At 35.4% G+C, this 27,020-nt stretch overlaps 1 protein-coding gene across 5 annotated transcripts in view; it reads left to right on the top strand.

Annotated features, from left to right (window-relative positions):
- DNTT (DNA nucleotidylexotransferase) overlaps positions 1-27,020 on the top strand; it is an 84,506-nt gene that overhangs the window by 43,301 nt on the left and 14,185 nt on the right. For 4 of the 5 annotated variants that reach the window (XM_085555199.1, XM_085555200.1, XM_032445538.2 and 1 more), the window contains 3 exons: positions 10,596-10,698; positions 18,306-18,569; positions 19,999-20,082. In XM_085555199.1, coding sequence (XP_085411325.1) covers positions 10,596-10,698; positions 18,306-18,569; positions 19,999-20,082 — 451 coding nt within the window. Of the gene's footprint in view, positions 1-6,433; positions 8,801-10,595; positions 10,699-18,305; positions 18,570-19,998; positions 20,083-27,020 lie in introns of those variants that run through there. The other variant, XM_085555201.1, reaches the window with a different exon arrangement.

A 27,020-nucleotide genomic window follows, 5' to 3' on the forward strand; every position in this document is an offset into this window, starting at 1 on the left:
GACATCCTGAAAATAAGCTCATTTCCTTCCTTGCATAAGTACTAATATTTGTCTTCTAAATCATCCAAAGTAAACATTTTGATTTTTGGAAATGCCAAAGCAGTCATGCATAGTAAAGAACATTTTAACAAAAGTTTCTGTAACAAAGGAATATAGCAAAGGTAAATAATCAATTTGAAACTCTCAAGGAAGTTAGCTAGAAAGAAACAAACTAGGTGAGTTTGGAAGCAGAATTTTAATTCTACAACCAGAAGTCTGACACAACAAAAATATTTCTATAAAACTTTGTTAATTTTCTTATAGTGACATTATAACATCCTTTTTCTTTCTTCGTTCAAAAGAATATATAATGTCTTAAAAATTATATGTATTAATGATAAGATTCTAAGTAAATAGCCAATTCTGTTTTAGACAATAAAATCTAAACTGGTGAATGGAAATTTCCTTAGTTGCAAGATCATTTATTTCCTGTTTAAAAAAAAAATAAAAATGACAGCTTCATAAATACATTTTTAAAAATATACGGCTTTTGTAATTAATAATACAGACTGTTGTCTACTTATTTCAGTAAATAACTTGAATGCAGCTGACCTTTCTGTTTTCCTTCCTGAATTATTAATGATTCTGGATGTCACTGGATTATTGTTTTAGCAATATATATATTGTTTAGCTGAGGTTTGAGTTTGCAGTTTGCAACTAATGCTGTTTAAAATGTGTCATCTCAGTAGACTGTGTACCAGCTGAGATAGAAACAACAAAAAACAAAACACCAAACAAAACTTGGACTTACAATTCCAGAATGTCAGTTCATTTTGTCTGTTTGGTTCCACCTGCAGGCAGTTCGAGTGCATGTGCTATCTATAGCTAGCTTGATTTCCCACATCTAAATAAATTATGATGGTAAATTAAACTTTGTGGCAGAACACCACCAAAATTGAATGCAGTGCTCAAATTTGTCTTGAATCAGAGCAGTGTCTCTATACAATAGTTGATCCACATCTGGAAGATTCCATCTCTCCCAGTTTTTGGGACCTTGTCCTGTTAAGTGCAAATAATAGAATCACAGAATTGTAGGGGTTGGAAAGGACCTCTAGAGATCATTGAGTCCAACCCCCCTGCCAAAGCAGGTTCCCTATACCACATCGCACAGGTAGGTGTCCAGTTGGGTCTTGAATATCTCTAGAGAAGGAGACTCCACCACCTCCCTAGGCAGCCTGTTCCAGTGCTCCATCACCCTCACCATAAAGAAGTTCTTCCGCACATTCGTAGTTTCGTCCCATTACCCCTAGTTCTGTCTAGGGATCTAACTCCAAAGAAGTCAGGGAACATAAATGTTCACATATGTTCATTCAGAGTTCTTCTTGAGGAAGACCAGATTAAGTCCTATAAATCTCAATGCTGTCTTTTAATTATCTCCTGTTTCTTGGCAGAGAGAGGGAAAAGTCATTTCCTTTACATTATTTATTTATTTATTTATTTTAAAAAGTCAGCATGTTCTTAGAGACAAGCAGTGTTTTTGGATGCACTAATCTCTTTGTTGTATTCCCTATAAGAAGTAGTTGAATTTCCTTGGTTCTCAGTCTGCATAATTCCACATTCTTTAAGCCTTTGAATTAAGCCAGAAGACAGTAGGTATTTCAAGGTATCTGAGCAAGTCTAGTCTGCACCTTATCCTTAATACTTAATACATATTGGAATTTCATTTTCCTACTTCAGGTACCAGAATAATTTAAATTTTCTGTTCTTTGTAACCAAAGTTACTGTATTTCTGCCATAGAGATTTGCTGCCATAGAAAATGGTGACAGTAGAATTTGCACTTGCAAACTAGATTGATGGCTTAAGTCTAAAGCATCATCACTGTGCCCTTAGCTTTGAGCAGAATATATGAGCTCTCTAAACCACATCAGTGAATATGTTTTTGAAATAGTTGAAAGGGTTTTGCTTCAGCATTGATTTATGCATGCCGGAAGTTTCTATGATGTCATTTAAAATTTTTGATTGGAATGGAGTATAATTTAAAGGAATTGCCAAGAAAGCAAAAACAAAACATAAGCAAGGTATTTTATTACTTTAAATAAAATTGTGACAGATTAGTATGGTACATTTCATAAGCTTTAGAAGTTTGAAATTGCATGGACAGCTTCCAGGTACATTTGCAATATTTACATAAATTAAGACAGCACTCTTGGTGAATCAAAGCTTTGTTTTGGTTGATGAATTTATGTGAAATACAGAATTCAGGCAGTCTAGAGCTGTTAGTAGCAAGAAGTGTTGTACACAAGCCAGAGACAAATATTCATCATCAGGGTATAATTGATGACAGCCGCATTCAGATGTTTCTGTGGCTGAACGTTGGAAGACAATTGTGTCATTTAAGTAGCACAACAGTTAAAAAACTTACAAATGGCCATACTTTCTAATTAAGAAGCAGATCCTTAAATTCTTGCATGGCCATTCACATATTTTGCAGTCTCTCAGGAGTAACAAAGCTGGTATGGACTGGGTTTATAATCAGTGGCACCGTTCATCACTCTTTCCTTTAAAGAGGTGGGGGAAGGAATCTTTTCAGCATTTTTGCATTATAATATTTTTAACCCATTAAGTCATTTTTAATACAGATGATGTGATACAGCTTTATGATATCAGTGGATAATTTGCTTTTAGTAATATGCTAAGTTAAGTCTTTCAGTGAATAACCATTCTTTGTATTCTTTTTTTTTTTTTTTTTTTTTCCTCCTTACTGTGAGAAAGTAACATCAAATATCTCCTAAAGTAAACTTGAAAAAAGACGTCAGCATGACATGAAGAGGAGTACCCAGGTGTCTTGTGTTCTGAGAAATATTGTCTATGGGTTAGAGAATTAAAAGGCACACACAGTCAGGCAGAGCGTACACTTGGTCTTTGAAAGTGTATTTAATGAGAGATCAGGCAAATGGCACACATTGCTATACTTCTTTGAGGCAGTGTAGTCACTGAGGGTGAAATTAGATTTTATGTAAGATTTAACTGGTACTGTGCAGGTTTTGCACTAAGCCTCCACGCCTCTGTGATTTTTAACCTGTAAGACCCCAACTCACAGAAATATGTGATCCATTCTGCTACAGTGGGTGACGCGTTACCCCAAGCTGAGACAAGAAAGATGATCACAATTAATGCATTGTCTGCATTGTTAGGTGTTTCCTAAATTTTGCTTTGGACAGCAGATACTGATGCTCCATAGCATTAATATCCTGCTGAATAAAGAGAAGTGAAAGTGCTGGATTTGTGTATGTTATATTAAAACTATATTCCCTTATGTTTTATAAATAAACTTTTTGCTCCTAGAGGGAAAAGGATTTTTCCACAGCTGCTTCAGCACAGAGTTGAATTGACTTCAAAAATAAAATAAATGGCTTCTACAGCTATAGAAAATAGAGTTCTGCCTCCGGTTAATTAGAATTAGTTTTACACTGGGCAAGAAAAGTAACATTTTAATGAAGTGTCCATCCTCACATAATCCAAAGAGGACACCTGTTAACCTTTGCCAAATACTTTCACAGCTCAGCTGAGTCTGTGTTGGACAACTTGTCTGTCTGAAAAAGTTTCTAAATACTATCTCTGGCAATTTAAACCTTTGTAGAACAAAAACCTGATTTGTAGCTGTCCAGGAGAATGCTGGCTCAGTTTCTGTTGTTTTCATTTTGGAGGCAGCCTAATCCAAAATTACTTTATTCATAAATTGATGTAAAAATAATTCTTCAGAATGAGCTACAAAGCTTAATTTTGTAAGAAAAGCTACTGCGTTCTGTTTTTACCCAAAAATTGCCTCCAAGGAAGTCAGAGTACACCTCATAACTGAATGTTATTTTTTTAGTTAGATGTATTGTGAAGTCAAATTTGCATTTAATTGTCTTTGCTGGTGGCAGAATTTATTTCAGTTAATTTGATTTGATTATTGCCATTTCAGCCATTAATCAGCCTCCCATTAAAACATCTTACAGCTATTAACTGTGCCTCCAAGGAGCCCTGTGATGTACAACCAGGGAAAAATTATCCCTGAGGACAGAGGTTCCAACACTTTATTTTGATACTGAACACAACATTTGGATCAGCTTGGGTTTAGATCTCCTAAAATTTTGAAATCATTTTTCACTTCAGTCCACCACGATGTCTGAAATGTCAGGCACTCAAATCAGAATACAGCTGTAAAATGTATGTGTAACTACCCCAAGCTGTGGGTAATCTTACTACCTCTCCACTTTGGTGGAAGATGTACACTGCGACTTCCGACTCATCAAATTCGATGAACTATAAAATGAAATATTGCCTCTAGTGTCTTCTCCAGTCTGCATCTCTGTCATGTAAGATGGAAGTATGAAGATCATGAGCCTAGAGAGCAAAAGAAGTTGTTCATAGAGTTTGACATGGTCAAGTGCCCTTAGTTTGTTCTGGCTGAATGCTTCTCTTCCACCCTCCTTCTGCTGACAAAGTAATGTGTTCACGTTGCAAGTCAGACCTGTGAACAGTTACTCTCTGCATTCTGTTTTCTCTGTGTCAGTGTTTTTGGACTGTTAACTTTGGTTGAGCTGCTTTTGCACTTCAGTGAGTGTTTCTTTTCTTGCTATCTGTTCTATATGTATGTGAATCAGTGTTGCATTGACACTTGAATCTAAATGCTGTTTTGAAAATGTGAAGCTGACCTGAATTTTAAGAACAACTGCTGAGATAAAACTGACTGTGATTTTAAAAGCAGTTTATGTGGGGTATACTGGTTAGCTGGTCATTTATGATAGCAACTGGCTAATATCATTTATTCAGGCTGTTGATACTCTGTATAGTATTGATCAGAATACATAAAAGAAAGTGTATGAGGAAGAAACCTTAAACAAATGTTACAGCGTTTTCTTGTAAACAGGAAGAACCTTTCTGTCACACACAAAAAACAGTTTTAGAACTTTTCTTTAGCTGTGTACCCAGTTTTTGTTGTTGCAAATGCTCAGAAACATTGTCTTTTCTTCTATTCAGCAAATTCTTTCACCATGAAATCACCATTGCAGAAGCCCTTTTACAGATCTGTTCTATTCCTTAAAACTGTGTTAGCTATATATCTCACAGAGATTAATGACCCTTTGTATCCATGAAGCCGACTCTAGGTCCAGATATCAGTCCTGAAAAATATCTCAGACGGCAGCACGTTGAAATAATTTCTAATTATCCTAATTATTAATATTCAGTAAATTAACTTATGTAAAAGCTGTCAGTTTTATTTATTAATCTACTTTGCTTTTTTTTTTTTTTTTAATTGAACTGCTTGAAACTTACCCCTGACTGGGAGCATTAGCATAGTTGTTCAAAATGGCACTAAAATCTGTAGTGTTTTGTTCAAGAAAAAATCACGAATGTTATTTCTGATTACTTTGTAATTAACTGATTTTTTTCTCTCTTTTTGATTTTAAGCTGTCCAGGATGTTACCTTTAGTGTCCCATCTCTAGCAGTGTTACAATCCAGTACTTCAAACTAAACTTTAACAGTTTGTTTGTTTTTTTCCCTTATGGTGGGGTTCACCATAAAAGCATAGCTCTTTGTAGTTTGAATGAAAGTAATTCAGAATTGTTTTCATATCTGACTGTAAGAAATTGTTCTCTGATTCCAAGTCTCATCAAAGTCGGCTTAATAAGCAAACTCACAAACATGCAAAGTACCCAGGATTTAGAATTTCTTTCCCTCCTTTTCTGAGAAGGCTTATTCTGGTGGAAGACTGGTAGTGGTACCTTAGACAGGTCTGTGGTTACTAGAGGTGGAATTACCATGTTACTTCTCTGTGGTAAATCTCAGTTTATACCACACAGAAATTTGTCATTACTTGTACAGTGAGAGTTTGATCAGATCCAATGCAGAGGATGCCTCCCTAGTGTAAAAATATGACATAAATATTGGAAGAGTCAGAATCATTTGAACTATGTATGTGTGGGTGTTTCAATATAGCTATAATTGAATGTTTGACTATGCTTGCATGCTAATAATAATGTAGATCTACCTGAGGATCATATATTTTTATGGTACCTATGTTTGCTATGTCTTAAAGAGGTGATCGTACTTCTTATCCTAGATCTCTCTGCTGCATAAACAAAAGTTCATTGTGCTGTACTGTAGTTTGCAGTCTTGCAGCTATGTATAATGTTCTGCAACATTTAATTCCTTTTTCATTGCTGCACAATCGTTGCTTCAGCAATTTCATTTGGTCTTCCTAGATGTTTATGCATGTCACTCATCTAAATTCAAGGAAGTATTCAAATGGGCTCATATTTTCAAATCACCTGGGGATGTCTGTTTAGAGGCTGTCCTCCCTGCATTTTCCAAAACAAGAATGCAAAGACAGCACTCAGTTTAATATACATTGAATTCCTGTATTTCTTCCTATAAACAAAGGATTTGTCTTTTTTTTTTTTCAGAATTGGCTTTCAGCACTTGTCTTGTGTCCAGCTTGTTATACAGATGACTTTCATATGGATTCCTTTTGAACTCCGCTCTTTAGAAGAAAGGGAAATTTATAACCCATGATACTTTGTTTACACAATTTATGCGCTATTTACTCTATGTAGTACTGATCTGAGTTCCTTTTTACTAATTTTCCTGTTCTTCTGTAACAAAATGTATTTAAATACTAAAATGATAGAGGAAGTAAGAGTTTAAAATTTTTACCACTTTTACTGGTTGCATAGAAATCCCCAATGACCTGTATTGTTTCTCTCTTTCCCAATAGCCAGCATTTTTCACACGTCTATTTTGTAGCAGTAATTTTTTTCTCATTCAATGTATACGCTGCAATTCAGACAGGTAAAACATCCATTAATATTTTTAATATTATTTCAATCTACTAAATCTGATAGTTAATATTATCAGGAATTTTCTGTTTTAATAAATATAATCCAGTTCCATCATAGAATCATTAAGGCTGAAAAAGACCTCTAAGATCATCAGATCATCACAATGCAGAGACTATAAAATCAGGCTAGGAGGTTCCAGGGTGAACACAAGCACCTGTATGTGAGTATTCTTGTGTTCTTCCTTGGCATTTCCGTGGGCTCCAAGCAAATAGATGAGAGTAAGATTGTAGTAACAGAGCACAAAACAGTGTGGCCAAAGAAACAAACCAAAACATCAACAACAACAAACCAAAAAAAAAAAAACCAAACACCACACACACACAAAAAAACCCCCAAAAACAAAAAACAAAAAAACAGGAGAAAAAGCATATTGTAGGTCAAAATGACAAGAACCTGACAGGGAACTGGGGACAGAATATACTGGTAAACGGTAACTACTGTATAGCAAGTTTAGCTGGAAATTATGAAATTATGCACCTGTGTGTTATGTGCTGTAAGTACAGCTGTAAGCAAATATTGGAGATGCCATCTGACCACAGTTGAAGGAATGTGCTGCTACTGCAGGTGGTCTTCACAACTGAAAGGGGCAGATATAGGAAGCGGTGGTGAACAAACTGCAACATTTTGAAGAAGACATTTATTTCCTTAGTTTGCAGGCAAGGCTGCAACACTGTGATGTAATTTTTCTATGCTTAACATAGCATCAATAGTAAAGGCAATAATAAATCATTGTTATAACAGGTCCATCCAGAGGTATTGTGCTTCTTGTGATTTGTTTTTGATGCTTATGTTTCCAAGAAAATACTGAGCATGAAATGCAGTTACTCTTATGAACATAGGCTGTTGATGTTCATTTACTACTTCACATGCTTTAAGAACTTGCAAGGAAAGTTAAGAAAAGATTGCACTTTTACGTAATACAATAACACATGAGAATAAGGCATCTTCTTGAACACTTTATAAGCTCAAAGCTTGCTAATTGATTTTCTGGGTTTTGACACGTAACTTGTTGCTCTATAAAAAGTGCTTCAAGCTCTTCCAATAGGAAAGCTTTGTTAGTGGTAGAGAAATGTCTGTCTGTCTTTCTTCAGCTAAAACCAGTTTATCAGATTTTCTACTTGTATTGGTTAGCTGCTGTAGAATGCCTTGAGGTTTCAAAATATCCTGCATACATAGTACTCCAAAATTTGATTTGAGGATCAGATATCAGCACCATAGTGTTTAACTTAAGTTCTTTATTATATCATATCAGGGTATACAGTTTGCTTCAACTTCAGTAAAACTTGGCATGCATATGCAGATAATTGTTGATAAACATATACATATGCTTTTTGAGCTTGGACAGAGGAGCTTGGCTCTACCTGATCCTACATGCTCTTTACATGATTTTACATGTATCCATGACCGTATGTATACACAAATACAAAAATATACAAACTTATACAAAAATAGTATATGTGAGGAAAAGCTCTACTCCGTTGTAATCAATGACCATGTTCCCTTTAAATTTATCAGAATGAAGGTCTAAACCAACATGCAATTTTCTACATGACTTTCAAATCATGAGTAGTATATATTGTTTGCAGACAACAACAAGTTGGGAGGGAGTGTCGGACTGCCTGAGGGGAGAAATATGAAATATGGTTGACAGTAACAGTGAACTTATATTGCATGGTTTTGTATGAGATCTAAATATTGTAACTTCAGCTCTCTGTTACACAAAATAGATGGCAAGTTTGACACCTTGGGTTTATTACAGCCAGCTTAAGGCAGGCAGCTGTAGACAAGATTAAAATACGCATGTATTGCATATGTGTTGAGTACCAGAGGAAGAATTAGGAATCAACTCCTGGTTCCCTCAGTTTCCAAGTTCTTTTGAGTATTTTCCTTTATAATAATTTAGGCAAGTTTTCTTATACCACTTTCTGCATCTCTCAGATAGGAACATGAAGATCCTTCCATTTGGAAAAAAAAAAAAAATTGAATCTCAAAATAAAAACTACTATGTAAGAATTTTGAATTATTATGGTAATTTATGAGATAATGAATGTCATCCTACAGAAACACCTTAGAAATTGTTACTTGGAATACTGACTTCATGAGTTTGACTTGCTGTTCAGATTCTAAGGCTAGACTGATGCTTTGTTTGAAACTTCTTTTGAAATCATTTCCACCTGTTTAAGCAGTTTTGACTTTGCTGCAGACATGGCACAATAGTTTCATTATAGTGAGTTAGACTGATTGTCAAATGTGAAACCTAGGTTTTCATTTCCTTATATTTTTCTGCTAACACTGTTCTACTATCCATCAGTTGGATGATTTCTGTCACACAAATGGTAGTAGACATCTGCCAATCAGATCTATTCCTACAAACTTCCAAGTCTAAGAAATCAAGTTCAATTTTATACACCACTTCAAGAGAAGGAATCATTTCAGTAAATACAAAAGAGCAAATAATTTGTTTTGGATAGTTCCAATTTTCACTCCTTGCGTAACAGTTTACAACTTCTTTGATAATGGAAACAGAACTGAACTGAAACATACCTGAGCTACAACATCACATACCCTTGTGAATAGCTGCACAAGCAGACTTTCTAAGTTACATAGGAGATTTTGAAGTTATGCTAAGTTCAGGTGCTACTACTTCAGATTCTATCTGTCTACTCTATCTCCTGCATACTGCACCTATTTTCAGAAACATCTCCTCTACAGTAGTGACTCTGCTTTCTCCATAGGCTGGCCTGATTACAGTCAATAAATAAACGTGCTCACTGTCCTTATTGCAATATTTCAAACACAATGAATATTTTGTATTGGTTCTGCAGTCCTCAGATATTCTGCAATTCAGGATAAATTTTAAGACCTTCTCAAGTTTGTTATGATTCTGAAAGGAAACAATCCAGATAGTTTGCTATTTCCTGTTTTCCAGTGATAACTACATCTCATTACAATTTAGACATAACATTATTTGTAACTAGATGAAAAGCAAATTGAATGTCTAGATTTAAATATAGGAAAGAAAGGTTATGACATCATTTTTCTTTAAAAGCATTTAAGATTAAACTGTGCATATGGATATAATTCTAAATTCCTAGTAAGTGTGATAAAAAGCCTTAGTGAAATTAGGGCTGAATTGCTCTCAGAAAAAAACCCAAACAAAAGGACAATTGAATAATAAAAATTCAACAGCAACCCATGATCAATCCCTGCAAAACACAACATTATACTTAAAAGATAAGAAATTTAAAATATTTAGGGATTATGCCTAAATATTTACATAATAGTAAAAAAAAATTAAAAAAATAAAATGACAATCATGCATTTTTTTTCATTAAGATGTGCATCAAAAGCAAAAGAAGACTGTTTAAGACTGCATTGTTTAGATTGGCAAGCTTTTTCTGCTGTTACTATGCTGGATTCCTAAGATATATTTTGATATTTTGATTATGATTTTTTTTTCCAGCAATGACTGAAACCTTTGCTTCTGAGAGTTAAGGGGAAAAAAGAGATTTAAGATCATTAGATAGATCTGCAGTATCTAATTGAACAGCAGAGAAAATGCATCAAAACTTTAAATTATTATTTAACAAAGCAAACTGACAGGCCTGATAAAAGAGAAGGTTCAGTTTTGATTGTTTCAGGAAAAGTATACATATATTCTCTTTGAAAGTAGTGTGAAATTCAACAAGAATTTAACTCTTTTATTCTTGTTATTTATTGCTTTCAGGGGTAAGAAGATTGGGCATGATATTGATTTTTTGATCACCAGTCCAGGACAAAGAGAAGATGATGAACTCTTGCATAAGGTTGTTAACTTATGGAAAAAGCAGGTATGAACATAATAACATTTAGCTATGTGTGTGTGTGTGTTCTAAAAGCACTGAATTAAGCCTATGCAGTACTTAAGTTGACTCTTTCTCCCTTATTTCACTGTTTTGAAATCTGATGTTATTCTCGGTTGTTATTAATCATGATTGTCTAGATAAACTTCAGCTTAGAATGTTGCAGTTGAAGGCTATATCAGGGGTGCTCTCTGCATTGTTATATCTTCCCATAAGAATCTGAAGTTGATCAGAGGTAAGAAGTTAGGTTAAATGGAGGTTTGGGTGGCACAGTAAAACTGTTCTTATACTTTAAATGAAATTATTATATAGTTATGTATATATGCGTGTGTATATATATATGTGTGTGTGTGTGTGTGTATATATGTACACACACACACATTCTCCTTGAAATGGAAGTAGTTTCTCCCAGGTTACTATTTTTACTTCAGGGATCTCTACTTTAAGTATAGTGGACTTCTGTTACCGTACGGGTAATCTGAAAGTTTGGGTATACAGCTCCAGGAATTCAGCCCATATATTAGCAATTTTCCTGGCTTCCACTGTGAGAATTGTTGTAGCCTTTTATGATATCTGTATTTTTTTGACTGCACACGTTTCACAGATGGATTATTAATCTAAGATTTTTTTCTGTTCAATTCTCTTCATTTCTAAGCAGCTTTAAACTTGGAAGATTTTAAATTATAATAGGTGGAGGTACCTCAAAATATTATTGGGTCAGAAATACAACATGTTGGAAATAATAACTTTTGATTCTTTTTCTTCTTTTCTGGCCAGCTAAGATATTTTTGACATTTTCTACTTGTACTGTTCAAAGGAACTGAGTGCATTTCAACATGTCAAAGAGCAGCACTTTGTCTGAAGTGAATCATCAAATGCCCTACTGCTAAGCAAAGTCAGCTTTCAGTGCAGACAGCTTGGACAGAATGCCTTTGAACTGATTCTTGACCCATGGACTTTAATTAATGTATAACGGGTTAAGAGATTTTAAGAGATTTAAAAAACATTCCCCAAACAAACAAAACTTATCTTGTGGAATAAATGTTATGTTTTAAAGCCTTTCCACTGGATTTAATGGCAGGACATCAAACTTGATCTGTCCTAATACAGGTCCAGTGGGATTTCGCTTCCTTTAGCTGACTTCTGGTCTTCAAAATGCTAAAAGGATATTACTAGTTTTGTCACTGATTTTGTGATAAATGTGTATGGAAAGTGTATGTATTGAAGTAGACTACTTACAGATAGACTTTATGCTGCACTGAAAAGTAATGAAGCGGTGGCAATTAATGACTGCTGAGGAGCAACTCTATTTTCATCTCTTTATTATTTATGTAAAGCTTCTTCAGTTATCCCACTTCCTTAAGCAAAGCTGCATTTCTTCTTGTAAGTTGTGCTTTTGCCTTAAGCAGACTTGAGCTTCTGGGAAGCTATGTGCCTCAGTCCTTCAAAAACTCCTGTGACTCTTGGGCCTGTCCCCAAGTGCAGGCTTTCATCCCTTCTCCCATTCGATCATATTCCACTTACCTTAAAGAGAGCAGTGGTTGTCTGAGAAGTCTGGCAATGGTAGAATATTTTCAGGTCACCCCAAGGTGTTTACATTAAATGGAATTGAGAGGAAAGAAACAGAAAATAAATTGTTCCCGTTGCTTTTTTATTTAATTATTTATATATTTTTTGAAGAATGAAATTTGTCAGAAATGAGTGCAGTGAGAGAGCAGGAGGTCAAGGGTTTGGTGTAAAAGATTAGGATTTTTCTAGAGATCCCAGCATGAAGAAAATATCAGAAGGGGAATGCACAGTGGTTGTAGAAATCAAACCTAAATAAGATTGTTTAAACCTATGGACAGACATTTTCAATGCTCTGTTTTTTGGTTTTTTTTTTTTTGTTTTTTTTTGTTTTTTTTTTTCTCAACACTCTATATCCCCTCTACTGTGGTAGTTGTAATATATAGGCTTTTACCATCACTACTGAGAAAAAGTAGCTGCCAGCAGAATCAGAATACAAAAAGAAAGAAAGCAATTATACTCTTCTTGCTTTTTTATTAGCTTTGATTTTGAAGAGGGAAAGAATAAAAAAATAAAAAGAAGAAACCTAAAACGCTGTAATACTTTTTGACAGTACACCTGTCGGTTGTTTCACAGCTTTCCAGTTTTGTGCTACTGCTTCAAAGCCCAGATTCATCAAAGAATGTCATGGAGGTCATGATGTTGCCTTCTCTTCAGCAGCTCTTAGTGAAGGATTCTGCAATGTTTAACTTCTAAACTATGAACCCCACCCTTATCTGAATAGTTTAAAAGGACCTTTTTCTTAGCTGAAAAGTTTAGACATTCTTCTTTTGGAAACTGCTGGGAACTGAGTGGTTAAGTCAACATCATTATGCTTTTGATGCAGCATCATCAGGGATGAATGGGCTGAAGTACAGAGAACACAGAATCTGATGAACTTCAAAGGCTAAATGGAAAAAACTGCAATGCAGTACACAGGTTATGGTTTTAATGGTTCCAGGAAACTTCTTCAGTGAAGTAAGAAATTAAGTTGTCTGTGGGATAGAGCTTCACTGAAATTTGTAGGCAAACAGGCTGAGCCATCTGTGTCAATGCGGCTTCATTCGCATTCTGTGTAAAGAGTATTTTATTTTTTGCTAAAAACCTATGGAGCTCTATTTAGCACTGATACTGTTGTTAGGTATGTACCATGAATAGAGGGAGATGGCATTACTGCAGGCATTGCTATACTCTACTTTTAAAAATTTATTTTTTTTATTCATGTAAGTATAATATTGCATTAGCTCACATTGCCATTTCCATTTTCTGATGGCTTTTTAGACAATGGAGAATATGGATGCCTTCCTGTGCATTCATATTCCAGCACTTTGTGGTCTGGTTTAGACTACATCATTCACCTTTGCTGTGGCGAACGGGTCGGGGAAAGAAAGGCCTGATGTCCCATTGGGGTGGGTGGAGAGGAAAAAGTGAGTGATCTAGCTTTTTCATTACTGAAGGTTTTTGTAAACAGGGTTCACAGAACAGCAGTGCATGGATTATTGAGTAACAGCTGGATTTCGGTAGCAACAAAAACCATTTCTGAGACAAGATACAGAAACAGTTACAGATACAAGATACAGAAGCCAGAACAAAGAGCTTATTTCTTTCAGATGAATGCTCCATCAGTTCAGAACTGTATTCACTCCATGTAAACAAATGTTGCCTCGCCTTTTACATTCTGAATTTTTCACTGAGCATTTTCGCTCAGCTTCAGAAGAATCACAGAATCACACAGAATCACAGAATTGTAGAGGTTGGAAGGGACCTCTAAAGATCATCGAGAAGAAGTTGAGGGCATTCTTAACTAAAATAGACTAGTGCATGGCGACTGGAGCACAGAAATGGGACATAAGAGAATTTGGCTTAAATTTACTTGGGCACAGGATGGGGCTGAGTGTGAATGTCCGGCCTCTGAAATTATTGTATAAAATAGGCAGAAGTGTTCCTCTTATTGTTATGTTTTACATAAAGGTCCCAGCAGCAGTGGTAGTTCTGATGTTCACTAAGTCTGATATTTCTGGTATGTACTCCATATATCTATATGTGGTTTAGTATGTATGCATGTATATATAACTTGTGTATGGACAAAGTAATGTAGATGTTAATTGTCAGATGCATAGAACTGAATTTCTTCCTCAATTCTGGGTAACTTCATAGCTTTCTGGACTACCTTCTTCAGTGCTTTGTCAGCTGAGAGGTGCTCCATATAGTGTGGGCAATTCCAACAGTCTTTCTTGCCCACCAGTAGAAATGTTTATGGAATAGAGGGAAACATCTTTGTTCCTGAGCTCTGGTACTGGGCTGGACATTCCCACCAGGGACATGCACAGAATTTCAGACCATATTTCTGCATAGGGAATTTCAAGTTCTTCAAGTTGGTAAAATTGGCATAAAAGGGACAAAGGCAGCTGCATGGTTAGGCAGCAGCTGTAAAGTTTTGTATTGCTGATTGAGCCTTTGATGCCATTTCCTAATGATACTTCACTCTAGCTGCATTGATTGCTCTCAGGCATCAGTTCCTTGAGCTCTTTGAATTTATAGAATTCCATTTGCCTCACCTAAGCATGGGTTTTTCTGTGTTACAACCTTGAACTAACATGCCTACAACCTACTTTGGATTAGTTGTAGATATTTCACTGAAAATAATTCTGTTCTATTTCAGTAAACTGAAAAGGAAATTTAGAACAATAACATATCTGTATTTCAGAAGAACATGTGGGATTACATTTTCAGGTGGTATAAAATATTATATTACTTAGCTTTAACAGAATTAATTCACCTACCAATATTAGGAATAATAACTTTACTGTTAAAAATGGGAATTTCATTTAAGTAAGAGTAATGAAGAATGGTAAAGAACGTATTTAGATTGATTCTTCAGCTATTGATTCACATTTTTCCCCAGTCTGATCATGGATTGACTCCACTCTCAATACTATTGGTGTGCCAGCACTCAGACTATTTAAGTGTGCATAATTGCTTTTAAAAGGGCAAATTGTTGTGATTTCCTACCAGCTTTAGAAATTGCCCAACCAAAAACTATGAAAAAGCACTAAAAAATAACCCAGGGATATCTAGTTCTAAAATATTTTTTTCCTAAGTATCTTTAATACATGAACATATGAATACTCACTCCAGTACTGAGTCTGTAATTGCTACATAATTGCTTGATCTCAGATGCACAAGGAGCATTCCTTTGAAGACCCTAAACAGAAGAATAGGAAGAGTTAGAGAGGAGGAAAAACAGCCAACTCACCAGCAAACAAATGGGTGGGTTGTATCATTAAATGCTGCACTTTAAAACAGCTTTGGGACTTAGAGGGCAAAATCTTCTGTAGATGTGGTAGCCTGGGTGACTTTAGGTAGAGGGAACATAATTATTTTTAGTGTGTACAGTACAGCAAATTCTTACATGTCAAATTTACTCTGTTTACATTTACAACTATATTTTTAAATTTTGAAGTAGCGAGCATCAGTGCATTTGACATTGGGGTAAAATCAAGTGAAAATTATAATCACTTTTAATGATGGATGTGAGAGAGCACCTGCTAAAAATAAACATTTTAAAATCAGCAGTCTTGGAAACTATTAATCCAGAGTGAAAGCTACATAAAGAGTTTTCTTAGATTGGTTTATGACAATTCCAAAGAAGTAAAAGATTGTTGATCCAAGGCAAATAGTTTTCATTAAAGGGCTGGACCAGTGACTCATAGAATAGCCTATGATTGATCTCTAATAAAATAATGGGATTGTTAATTTGGAACCATCTTCAACAAAAACATGAAGGCTGAAAATCTAATTATACCTATCAGTGTCTTTAGGGAATTAGAATTCACATCTTCCTAAGTGTTCCTGTTAAGCTTTTTTTCCCCGTGCACTAGCTCAGAGTAATGGAAGTAACTTTATTGCTGTGAAGCATTTTATAAGATATTTAACAAAAAAAAAACCAAAACCATAAAGTTATCATACTTGCGCTATGCTAAAAAAAAAAAAAAAAAAATTAAAATATTTTAAGTATTAGCATTACTATTAGTAGAGGTATCCTTCCAAAAATCTATTCATTATCAGCTGGGTTTATAAGAGGTCTGATGTAGAGAATGTTGTAGATAACCATGTATAACCATCTAAGAGAATCGCTTCTAAATGACTTCAGTTCAATGCTGCAGATTTTAAAAGAAAAGGAAACAACAACAAATAACCCTGTAACAAAAGCTGATGTGATTTTTTCTTCTTTACCATATAATAATGGATATGTTAACTAAAAGTCAGGGTTGTGTTTTTTTGTTTGGTTTTTTTTGTTTGTTTTGTTTTTTGTTTTGTTTTGTTTTGTTTTTAATATAAAAATTCCTAGAGAAGAGGAAGGAGGATATATACACATTTATGGGAATTTAGAGGAGAGAAAAAATTTGATCCAAGGACATAAAACAATCCTGAGGATGGATATTTTAAAAATCAATCTGTTCATCTTACCACAGAAGTGTAAGAAGTGTGTTTGATCTATACGTAGATTTAACTGAGAAACAACTATGATAAGACAGCTCACAATTACTGTTTGGCCTGTTGATCTTGAAGGGAAAACTAACAGGCTCATTTAGCTTGAGTATGGTTAGTAAATTCAGCTTAGTAATTTTCCTTAATAATAGTTAGACGTGTTAATCTATGAAGGAAGCAGTTTCTGCGCTATTGTTGCTTACCTTTATGACAAGGCCACATTTCTTTTGCAAAGACAAATCTCTACTTCCTGTGTAGCATTGCAGAGAGATGCAATTGGAGTGGTCTCCTGTATTTTATGAATCTATAAAATCTAAATTAAGGTTGAGTACCAGGAGTCAAGCTTACATCTGAGTGTTTTCATCATGTTGGAACCGTGCTCAGAAAGTGGAATCTCTTTGCCAGCTGAGCCCTTCTGATAGACATAGAGTCTGTGATTCTGCATGTTGCTATATTACTGCATATCAAGCCCCATTTCTATTCTGAAATCCCAACCATGACTGAAGGAAGCAGAATTATGGTCAATATCTACTTTATTACTTTGCTGTTGTGTATTCGATGTTTTGTATTTGCTAATAATGATGTGCTGGGTAGCAGAGAAAGGGAGGCTGGTCTTTTTCACATCCCAGGTACTGTGCTTTTTGTGAGGAAAAGTGTTCTGGCTGCAGGGAGTGGGGGAGATTGCTCTTCAGTTGAGGGTGACTGAACATGGATTGATTTAAGAACCTTTGGGAGTACAGGGTAAGTCTGAAATGCCTGAGCAATCAGTAGCCTTGGAAGTTGCCTAGAAATGCAAACAAAAGACACAGAAACAGGGCTGAGATATGTCAGAAAGATGCTTTTCCTAAAGATCTTAAAGAGAATAGTGCAGAATTTACTGCAACCCCACTAACTGTTGAAAGGTAGCAAGGCTGGCACTGTCCCTTCTGCCCAGCCTTTCCTGCAGTGCTGGATTAGTAGGAATTCATTCACAACACTCTATTACTTCTGTTTTAATTCTCACTCTGACCTGTCTTTACTATTAAATTGTGTTTATATTTTAATAAATTCTGACTTTTTAGGTTTGGCACTTTTTATGGTGCACTCCCCTCAAACAAAAGTCATGATCAGGGCTGTGTCACACGGAAATCTCACACAACAGATAGTCCAAATTCTTTGTTTGGAAGCTGTCGCCAAGATTGTTCTCTCCCCTAATGTGTTTTACTAGATGTCTGCCTTGTGAGAAAGCATCAGTTGCTACTCCAAAATTTTTGTTGACATCAACCACAAAAGCCTTAAGGGGAGGGATGACAAGGAGAGGAAGAATCGCAAATATTGTCTTCTTAGTATAAAACAAGATATAGTCTCTATCAGATGAGTACCACTGTAAATTTCCCTCCAAGATTCAGATAATATTTTTCCAGAAGTTATACTTGGTTTATTGTCTAAACTTTGTCCAGGCTTGGCAATTCATAGTTCTGTGTTTACTGACATTGATTTTTACAAAAAATTTTAATAGTTACCTAGGAAGTCTGTCATTTCAATGCAATAATTTAATGCAAGCAATGTCTTCTTTTTAGGGTTTACTTCTGTATTGCGATATAATTGAATCAACATTTGTTAAAGAACAGATCCCAAGCAGGCATGTTGATGCCATGGATCATTTTCAGAAGTGTTTTGCAATTTTAAAATTATACCAGCCAAGAGTAGACAACAGCAGTTACAATACGTCAAAAAAATGTGACATGGCAGAAGTCAAAGACTGGAAGGCAATCCGTGTGGATCTGGTCATAACCCCCTTTGAGCAATATGCATATGCTCTGTTAGGCTGGACAGGCTCCAGGGTAAGTAACCATAACATAACAAGTCTATTTTTTGTAGCACTGTTAACCTAGTTTTGCTTTTGAAGGACTACTCTGTATTCGTGGAATTTTTAAAATATTCCAGTTCTCCACATCTCAAAATCAGTGATCTTATGTTGGAGTTGTTGAACTCATCACTGATGTGATGCTAACATGCACTTTCCTTGAAGCACAGTGTTTAGGTTTATTGCATGAAGAGCTTGTTTTCAGTCTCCCATATGATTGAGTTTTACATCACTCTAGTGTTAACAAGCAGCTTAAATTGCTACTAAGTAAAGAGGTGATCAGGAAAGTGTTACAGGATTATTATAAGCATGTTATGGGACATTTACTATTGGAGGAGATGTTCTGATTTGGAACTTAATTTGTTTCATAGGAAATTGAAAACAGTTTGACTCTTTTCTCTTTGGATTAATGAAATTGTTTTGTGTCAGTTTTATTTTATTTGTGTATTGTTAAAAAGAATAAAACTTTAAAATTTACTCATTAGTTTTGAACGAAAATATATTTTTTTCATTATCATTCTAATATAGAAATCAAAGTTCAAATGATAGGTACTTTCATAATAGACACTATAATGAGTAGTTGTTGTAGTGAGAAACTCACTCGCTTGTATCACTTAATTCATACAATTAATCTTTCTCCAGACAAAATTAGTACATAATTTACATTCTTTCCCTCTGATATTACATGGTGTTACTAAGAGCTCCTAAACCTGCTCTGAATGAGCTTTTTTACGTGCTAGAAGCATTACCACTCTATTCTACTTAAGTTAATCGGAAGCAGAGTGTTTTATATGAGGCCAGTTGCTGCTATTGATATGTTCCCTTGCTGAGCTGATGAGTTACTTCAGCCACTTTTCTATTTTGAGATGATAAAATGTATTTACTTGGATATTGGATTAAGTGCTGCAAAATTTGGGGTCCATTATATCCAGTAGGTGTCTGCCTACTCAAAAGCGCTCAACTCTGCAGGTGGATGTCTGGTCTGAAAATGCAGTTTGAGAGGCTCTTTGTAAGAAAGGAATCCATCTTTCTCTACCTTGCTCAGCTCCAGCTACCTGGTGAGCTAATTCACCTAGTGACTGTGGGAGTCTGTCGTATGCTGTGCGTAGCCTTACTTTCTCGAGTAGCACTCAGTTATTCTCAAACCAGCCAACTGAAGTGATGGCTCATTGCCAATCGTTGCCCTTTCAGATGATTCATTTGTTCAGGATACTATTTTTTAATAGAGGAAATTTTTCTGTGTTATTATTTGGTATGCTGTTAGGATTCTTACAGAGACTGGTATACTGTTAGGATTCTTATAGAGATTGGTATGATGTTAGGATTCTTATAGAGAAGTAATAGTTTCATTTTGTCAGAGTTAGTTATATGTGGGGTTTTTTTGTTTGTTTGTTTTTTTTTTACAGCAATTTGGACGTGATTTGCGGAGGTATGCTACTCATGAAAGGAAGATGATGTTGGATAACCATGCCTTATATGATAAGAGAAAGGTACTGTTTGCCCTCAAAAATAGATTTTTATTTCTGATCTTGTATTTTTAGATCATTTTTTATATTCAGATATATAAAATATTTTAGCTTGAATCTATATCTGTAAAATAGTCCCATCTTCACAAGATGTAGTTTTACTTTACAAAATAGAGAACAACGCATCTTCAAACATTTATTGTTCAGTTTATTGTCTGGTTTCAGAATGAAAGGTCATTTTTCTGCCACAGGCACAATTTCAGTGGGGATTGTACTAACATTTTGGAGGAAAAAAGAGATACTGACTAGTATTTGCTCAAGTAATGGCCTCAGGAAATTCTGGTACAGAATGACACCAAGAGGAAACCAGCGATCATCATACTTCTAAAGACCTGTATTCAGAACTCTATGTGTAGTTGTTTCACAATGCTTGTTAGTGTTGGTGAAACGGTAATAATTCTAGTCTAAATGCTTTTGGCTGCAGGTATACTGATCTCTGCATTTGTCTGGTTTAATGTCTATATTTCTAATAGGCCATTTTAATAAGAAGCAAAATCAATGTTGAAGATGTTTACTGATGTCATTATAGAGGAAGGCAAAAGTACCATGTCAAGTTTTTACATTAATTTTTCCTCTGTGTTGCTTATACAAAGGAGGTTGCTTTTAGCATCTCTACTTACAATACAGCATTTTCTCATTGTTTATGAGATGCAGCAGTGATCTAAGCGCTCAGTCGATTTCAGCTGTATGTATATGTGCTAGTAAGGCTCAGATGCAAGGGAATCCTCAGCTCACACTGAAACCCAGGGACATTATCAGACTAACGATCCATTTAGTCAAATGTTCTGTCGCCAACAGTTGTCAATACTAGATGTTTCAGAAGAAAATACATAATTGCATAGTAGATAAATATACAAATACATGTCTAAGGGAGAACTTTATTAACTCAGGGGTGATGTCACTACTTGCCTTCCTTTTATATCTTAAATGCCTTCAAAATATAAACTCATTGCAGCAACACAGTGTAGCAAATATTCTTGTCTGTAGGTTCATATGTGCTCTCTTAGATAACTTTTTCAGTGTGACAGATGACTAACCTTGTGAATTACAAAGAAATGCCAGTGTTACTCTCTGTGTGCTGCAAAAATTGCTCATGTAGGATGTATGTATATGTATCATTATGTGATACATGTTTCCATGGGAATTTTAGTGGGCTAATGAGGACATTGCCCAGGAAAATGATGAGATTATCTTCACAATGGCATCTGGGAAGAAAGCTGCTTTTGAATTCCCAAATTTTCAGGTGAGGCATTGTGGGATTTAAGGCCCTAGAAAAGAATTGATTGTAAGAGTCCTGTGTTGTCAGCATATGGCTTGGATTTTATCCTATGGGGTATCTGCTTCCAGACTTTGAAAAAAACATAGAACTGTATATTTCCATGACATGTTTCTCAAGACTATAAGATATAACTGAATCTCCAGAGTTTCTTTTTGTCTGATGCTCAAGCTAGACCTACAAGCTAGATTTACAGTTTTTTTTCTCACTATTATGCAGTAATTATTTGACAAGGGCAAGGAAAAGAAAATCCAAGCCTAGATGGGCAATTTCAATGTCCTGAATGTGAAATCCTTGATCTAGGATGAAGCGAATGGCACAAATTGATCAAATGTTCCTTTCTGGCTGGACTCGTCTTGATTTGGATTATTATTATTATTATTATTATTATTATTATTATTATTATTATTATTATTATTATTTTCCATCAAAATAGTTCCTACATCTTTCTTTTCTCGTTTAATCCCAGACATAGCCAGTTTGCTTCCAAATTTTATTTTCTACTGCAAGATACAGGCACACTCCAGAAACAAGGAGTGATGACAGTCTTGAAAGAATACAATACTGTTCTTTTCTCTCCTGCATTCTCAGAAGTACCCTAAGTTTTCCTTCTTTGAGACAGATACATAATATAAAAAAATTTGTACTAGGAAGCACTGAACGCATAACCTTTTTAAAACAGGACCATTTATCATGTAGTGTCATTCTAACAATAAGCAGAAAGAGAGATACTCCCTTTTTGCCTAAGTGTTCCACTATTACAATCAAATGTGTTGAATTCACAGGATAATTTTTTCTGATTTTTAACTTTGCAATTCTGTGTGAAGTTGTTCGCATAAAATACATTTTGAACAAAAAGCCTTCCACAGTGCCACCCAGTGTGTAATAAAGCCAGGAGTCCGCATAATTGAGCAATGGTGTTTGCAGCTGTAAAAATTGAGATGACCACCCATGGTACAGGAGGAGACATTTGCAGTAATTGTATGTCTGCGATGTGTGGCTGCTAAAATTGATCCAGTGTCATAATGACACTTTCCTTTGAGGAGGAAATCTTCCTTTCTCAAATTAAAGCTTTCACAAAGCTAAAAACAATCAGAAAGCAAACATGCAGCTTCTGAAGGTTGCTTAGGGTTCCACAAAGTAACATTAAATAAATGAATAAATGATAATTAAATAAATGAATAAATAAAAACTGAATCACATATTTTCCTAATTATGACTCTCCAGCAAACTGGGAGAGTTAGCTGGGGTCACTGTTCTGTCCAGACCAACTGTTATGCATGGCCCAGTAACAGGCATGGCATGTGTGGTTCAGGAGCTGGGACAAATCACTTCTGCTTTGTTTTTCACTGGTGACTGCATGTGTGTCTGCATGTGTGTGTGTGTAAAGTGAAAGGGATAGGAAGGTCAGGGAGTGAAATGAGCTGTGCCTTCTGATGAGGACCAAATCCTTTTTTTTTTCGGTTGCAATTAACTGTCATCATTTTAAAATTTTGATGTCTGCTATAAGAAGTAAATAAACCACACTATAGCAGATATGCTTTGTTTATTTTTTTTTTATTATCATTATTATTTTTAATGGAATGTAACAGTACCAGTAAGAGTCTTTCACTATAAAAGGAAACAGTTTCCTGGTTTGCTCTACATTCTGAAAATTAGGTAGGATATTTCATTCTTTTATATTAATACTTATTAGCCCTTTGGCACTGGAGCTTCCACTGTGTCCTACTGCCTGAAATGTGATGTATCAGAGAATCCCATATTCTCTTGCTGATGGAGTAGCACCAGGACTGAACCCTGATTACTTCGGTGTGTTTCCAAAGGGATTCTGACAGAAACAGGAAACATTAGCATAGCAGTTAGACATCAATTACATAGCTTTGCAGAGGGGAACAAAAGGAACAGGTATTTCCTCCAGGGACTCGTTACAAAGTTACACTCTGAAATTATTCTTCAGCCTTGATTATTATATTCCTTCCCCTTCTACTGTGAATCATTTTCTTACTGTTGTAGATTTCAGAAGACAGTGTGCAGCTATCAAACTGATGATTTGTTTGTATTCTAAAATAAGATGGCATTGCATAAAACTTGGTAGGAAAATTGTGATGCGAGAAATTGAAAATTCACTACTAATTATCAAAGAGCCGCTTATTTCACAATAAGGTGACTAGATGTCCAAATCTATGCTTCTGTAGGATTCTACCCATAAATTTTACAAATCAGCATTTGTTTATTCCAACCTGAAGTATGAAGTGTCTGTGATTCACAGCTGCTAGTGGTTAAAAGTTATGATGATTTCCATGCTCAGGGAATTAAGGAATTCATTGATCAGCAATCAGGATGAAAGAGAACTTGTATGCACTCAGTGTCTTACAATATTATTACTGCTGTTACACTGATTACAAATGGCTTGACACATTTATGAATAAGGCCAATAAAATTCTCAGTGTAAAGCTTTCCTGATTTATGAATCAATCATATGGTCTATCGGTAAAATAGATATGATTTTGTTGCCGAACCAGGTCCAATTTCAAAGAGAATTTAGTTTTCCTAAGTAAACTGTAAGTCAGATCAACTGACGCTGATTTTCCTGAGAAAATCTGAAAGCTCTTCAGGTCTTTTAACTGAAAATTATAGCATAACTCATTGTTTTTATACCCCTGTGTCTTGGATTCAGGCACACTGGTAACTCACTACAGAGGATTTTTGGTTAAAACACACATTACATCTAGATGTAATCAGAAGCAATAGAAACCGGTGCTTAAACACATATTTATGTATTTATGTAATGCGGTCATCAGATCACTGTCTGAACTTCAGATTTTAGCATGCATATGTATATCACAGTTTGCTACATACTGAGATTTGAAAGACATTTCTTTGCAGTGATTAAAACTTGTGATGTACTATGGCAGTCATTGGCAAGTTTTGACAGCATCATGGCAGCTCTTTAGGAGATCCTAGTGGATCAAACTAAAGAAGTTACTGCTCTAATCCCTGCTTTATTTCTAAGCGCATAAGAGGAGTATCATTTGCTTGCATGAGAGAGAGAACAAATGTATGACTTACTTTTACCTACAATGTTTGCTGATTTTGAAGTGATTTTTAGAGTGGCTGGCAAGCCACAGGCTTTTTGTCCTTAAAGGAATAGCTATCCTTGAAGTATGCGTGTTTTTCCACTTACATAGTTTCAGCAACTTAGAATAGGATTCAGGAACAGCAGATTTTGTTAGTTGCCCCTCTACCAACCTCTAGAGATGTTAGCTGGAGTACTCTTGACATGTGGAGGGGTACATGAGAGGTGTCTGAAGCTGGGCTTCATGATTTGGGATTTTTACATTCTTTAATGTGGATCAGGCTTACAGTTCTACTGAAATTACTATTCTCCCATGAAATCACTCTTGAGAGGATTATATGCTCTACTTCAGAAAGAATATTCCTAAACAAAATCTTCCTCATCCTCCATAATATGAAATTCTACTGACTTGCTAGTTTTGTAGATTGCAATGCTGTTTACTTTCCCATATGTGCTGTTAACATCACTAAGCGGTAATGGGAATGATTGTAATAGAGATGGCAACAATTTGCCATGTGTGTAAGAGATCAGCTTGAGAAGTGACTTTACTTGTCTTCATATAAGAAGAATCTGACAGACTTTTGGGTGTGACCAAGAAGGCTGCTGTAACTCTGCAAGATATAACCCATGATATCTTCCTGATGAAATCAGAAGTTCATACATTGCTGAGGTTCCAGACTGTAAGCAGCAAACTGGAATTCAAGTTCCCAAAATTTCATCATCAAGAAAAGCTGTTTTTCTTTCTTTACAATGATTGGCTTTTTAGTTTGTTTGTTGTTTGTTGTATTTTGCTTGTTTTGTTGTTGATTTTTCTTAAATTCTAATATTCTGAAATTTCCTGTTAGCTGTTTCACGACCTTACTGAAAAATCTTTTTGTCAGTTATTACTTTTAATAATCCACAGGAACATGAATATGCTGGATTCTTTTTTCCCTCCATGTGTCCCTGAATGCTATCTGAAGCTGCATCTTGCAGTTCATAAATCATATATTGTCCCAATCCTGTTCTTTATCACAGCTTCTCCATTTGAAAGTCAAACTCAGATACTCAATCTTTGTTATAAACATCCTTAGATTTGTTGCAATCTATCTGTATGATGCTCTTTCTGTTCCCTTTGCAATCACTGGGTGTAAAAGGTCCTTCTTCAGCTTCCAAAAGACTTGACACACATGGTTGTTTTGATACTGTGCCTGTCACTGATATCTGATGTGCCTATGGTGATGACAGTGAAGACAGCTGTCCCACTAACTTCTATTTCTTTTGAGGAAAGACAGCATAGATTTGAAGGAAAGGTTGCATGAGCAAGCTGAATATGATGTGGAGTTTTATCAGTTTGAATCTCCAAGGCTGTGTATGCTGCTTTGAACTTGGAAATGCCATAAATGAGCACTCAAACCACTGTGAAACTTATACGTAAAAATTTTGCACATGTTGCTAGTTTTTTGAATCAAAAGAGAAAACAATCAGGAAGAGCTGTACAGGGGGATGGCAGTCATATTCAAGCTGAAAATTACATCTACAGTAGGTCTGTTCTGCCCTGCAATATGTTTGTTCTTGCCCAGTACACATTTCTATTGTATCACTTTGTAACAGGGAATGTGTTGCACTGAGCTGAGAGACTGATATGGTTATAGACAGCCAATGGATCACGTACCTGTTCAGATGAGTGAGTGATGCTGAAAAACATAGTCAAACAACTTTCAAATTTTCATGTTGTTTGAAAATTTTCTGAACCACATCTTAAACCTGATTTGGCTCACAGAGAAGTGCTGTGAAAAGGAAAAAAAAATAAAAATTGACACTTGGAAATAAGTGACAACTTTATGAGCTGGAGAAAGCAAAAATTGCTGTAATGTGGCCTGAGGAGGTAGTCCAGAGGTTTGGCTATTAACCTGCAACTTGGATCCCACATGTAGCCAAATTCTCTGAATACTCTTAAGCAAATCCTTTAACCCTCCTTAATCTCATTTCAAAACAGCAAGGCCAAATTCCCATGATGTAGAAGTACAGTAAGGATAAGTAGTTAACCACTGTAGCAAAAACTAGTTTGGTTTAATGAAAGATTTTGATCACTCAACATTTTGTCTTTTCCTCTAAACTAGGAGAAAGTGCAAATATTTAATGAAGGTTTTTTGATCATTCAGAATGCTTATTCTCTTAATCAGTTGACACTTTCTGCAAATGGAAATACTCTTTGAATTTGGAAACAATCCACAGATGAGACAGTTCTAAATCTCAAAAGATCAGACAGTTCTCGGGGCTGCCAGCTCTGAAGCACTCAGCTTGGCTGGCTTCTCTAGGCTCTTGGAGCCAATAAGCCCTGGGGACACTGGCTCTGATGTAATTAGAATGACTTATTTGAACTCAGGATCCCAGTAGCCTGTCAGGCAGGTTGTTGAGAAGATGGGCAAACTGACAGGAGCTCAAATAGGCTTACAGTTTTTAAAATGCTTGGTAACTTGGATTATTTATTTGTTTATTTATTTATTTCAGAGCAATGTTTTATAGAAATACCAGGTTTAAGTGAGTAGAAAAGTTCCAACAAAATAA

The sequence above is a fragment of the Coturnix japonica genome, chromosome 8 (genome assembly GCF_054131305.1).
Source record: "Coturnix japonica strain WE chromosome 8, WE-NBRP24, whole genome shotgun sequence".
In the NCBI taxonomy this organism is placed as follows: Eukaryota; Metazoa; Chordata; class Aves; order Galliformes; family Phasianidae; genus Coturnix; species Coturnix japonica.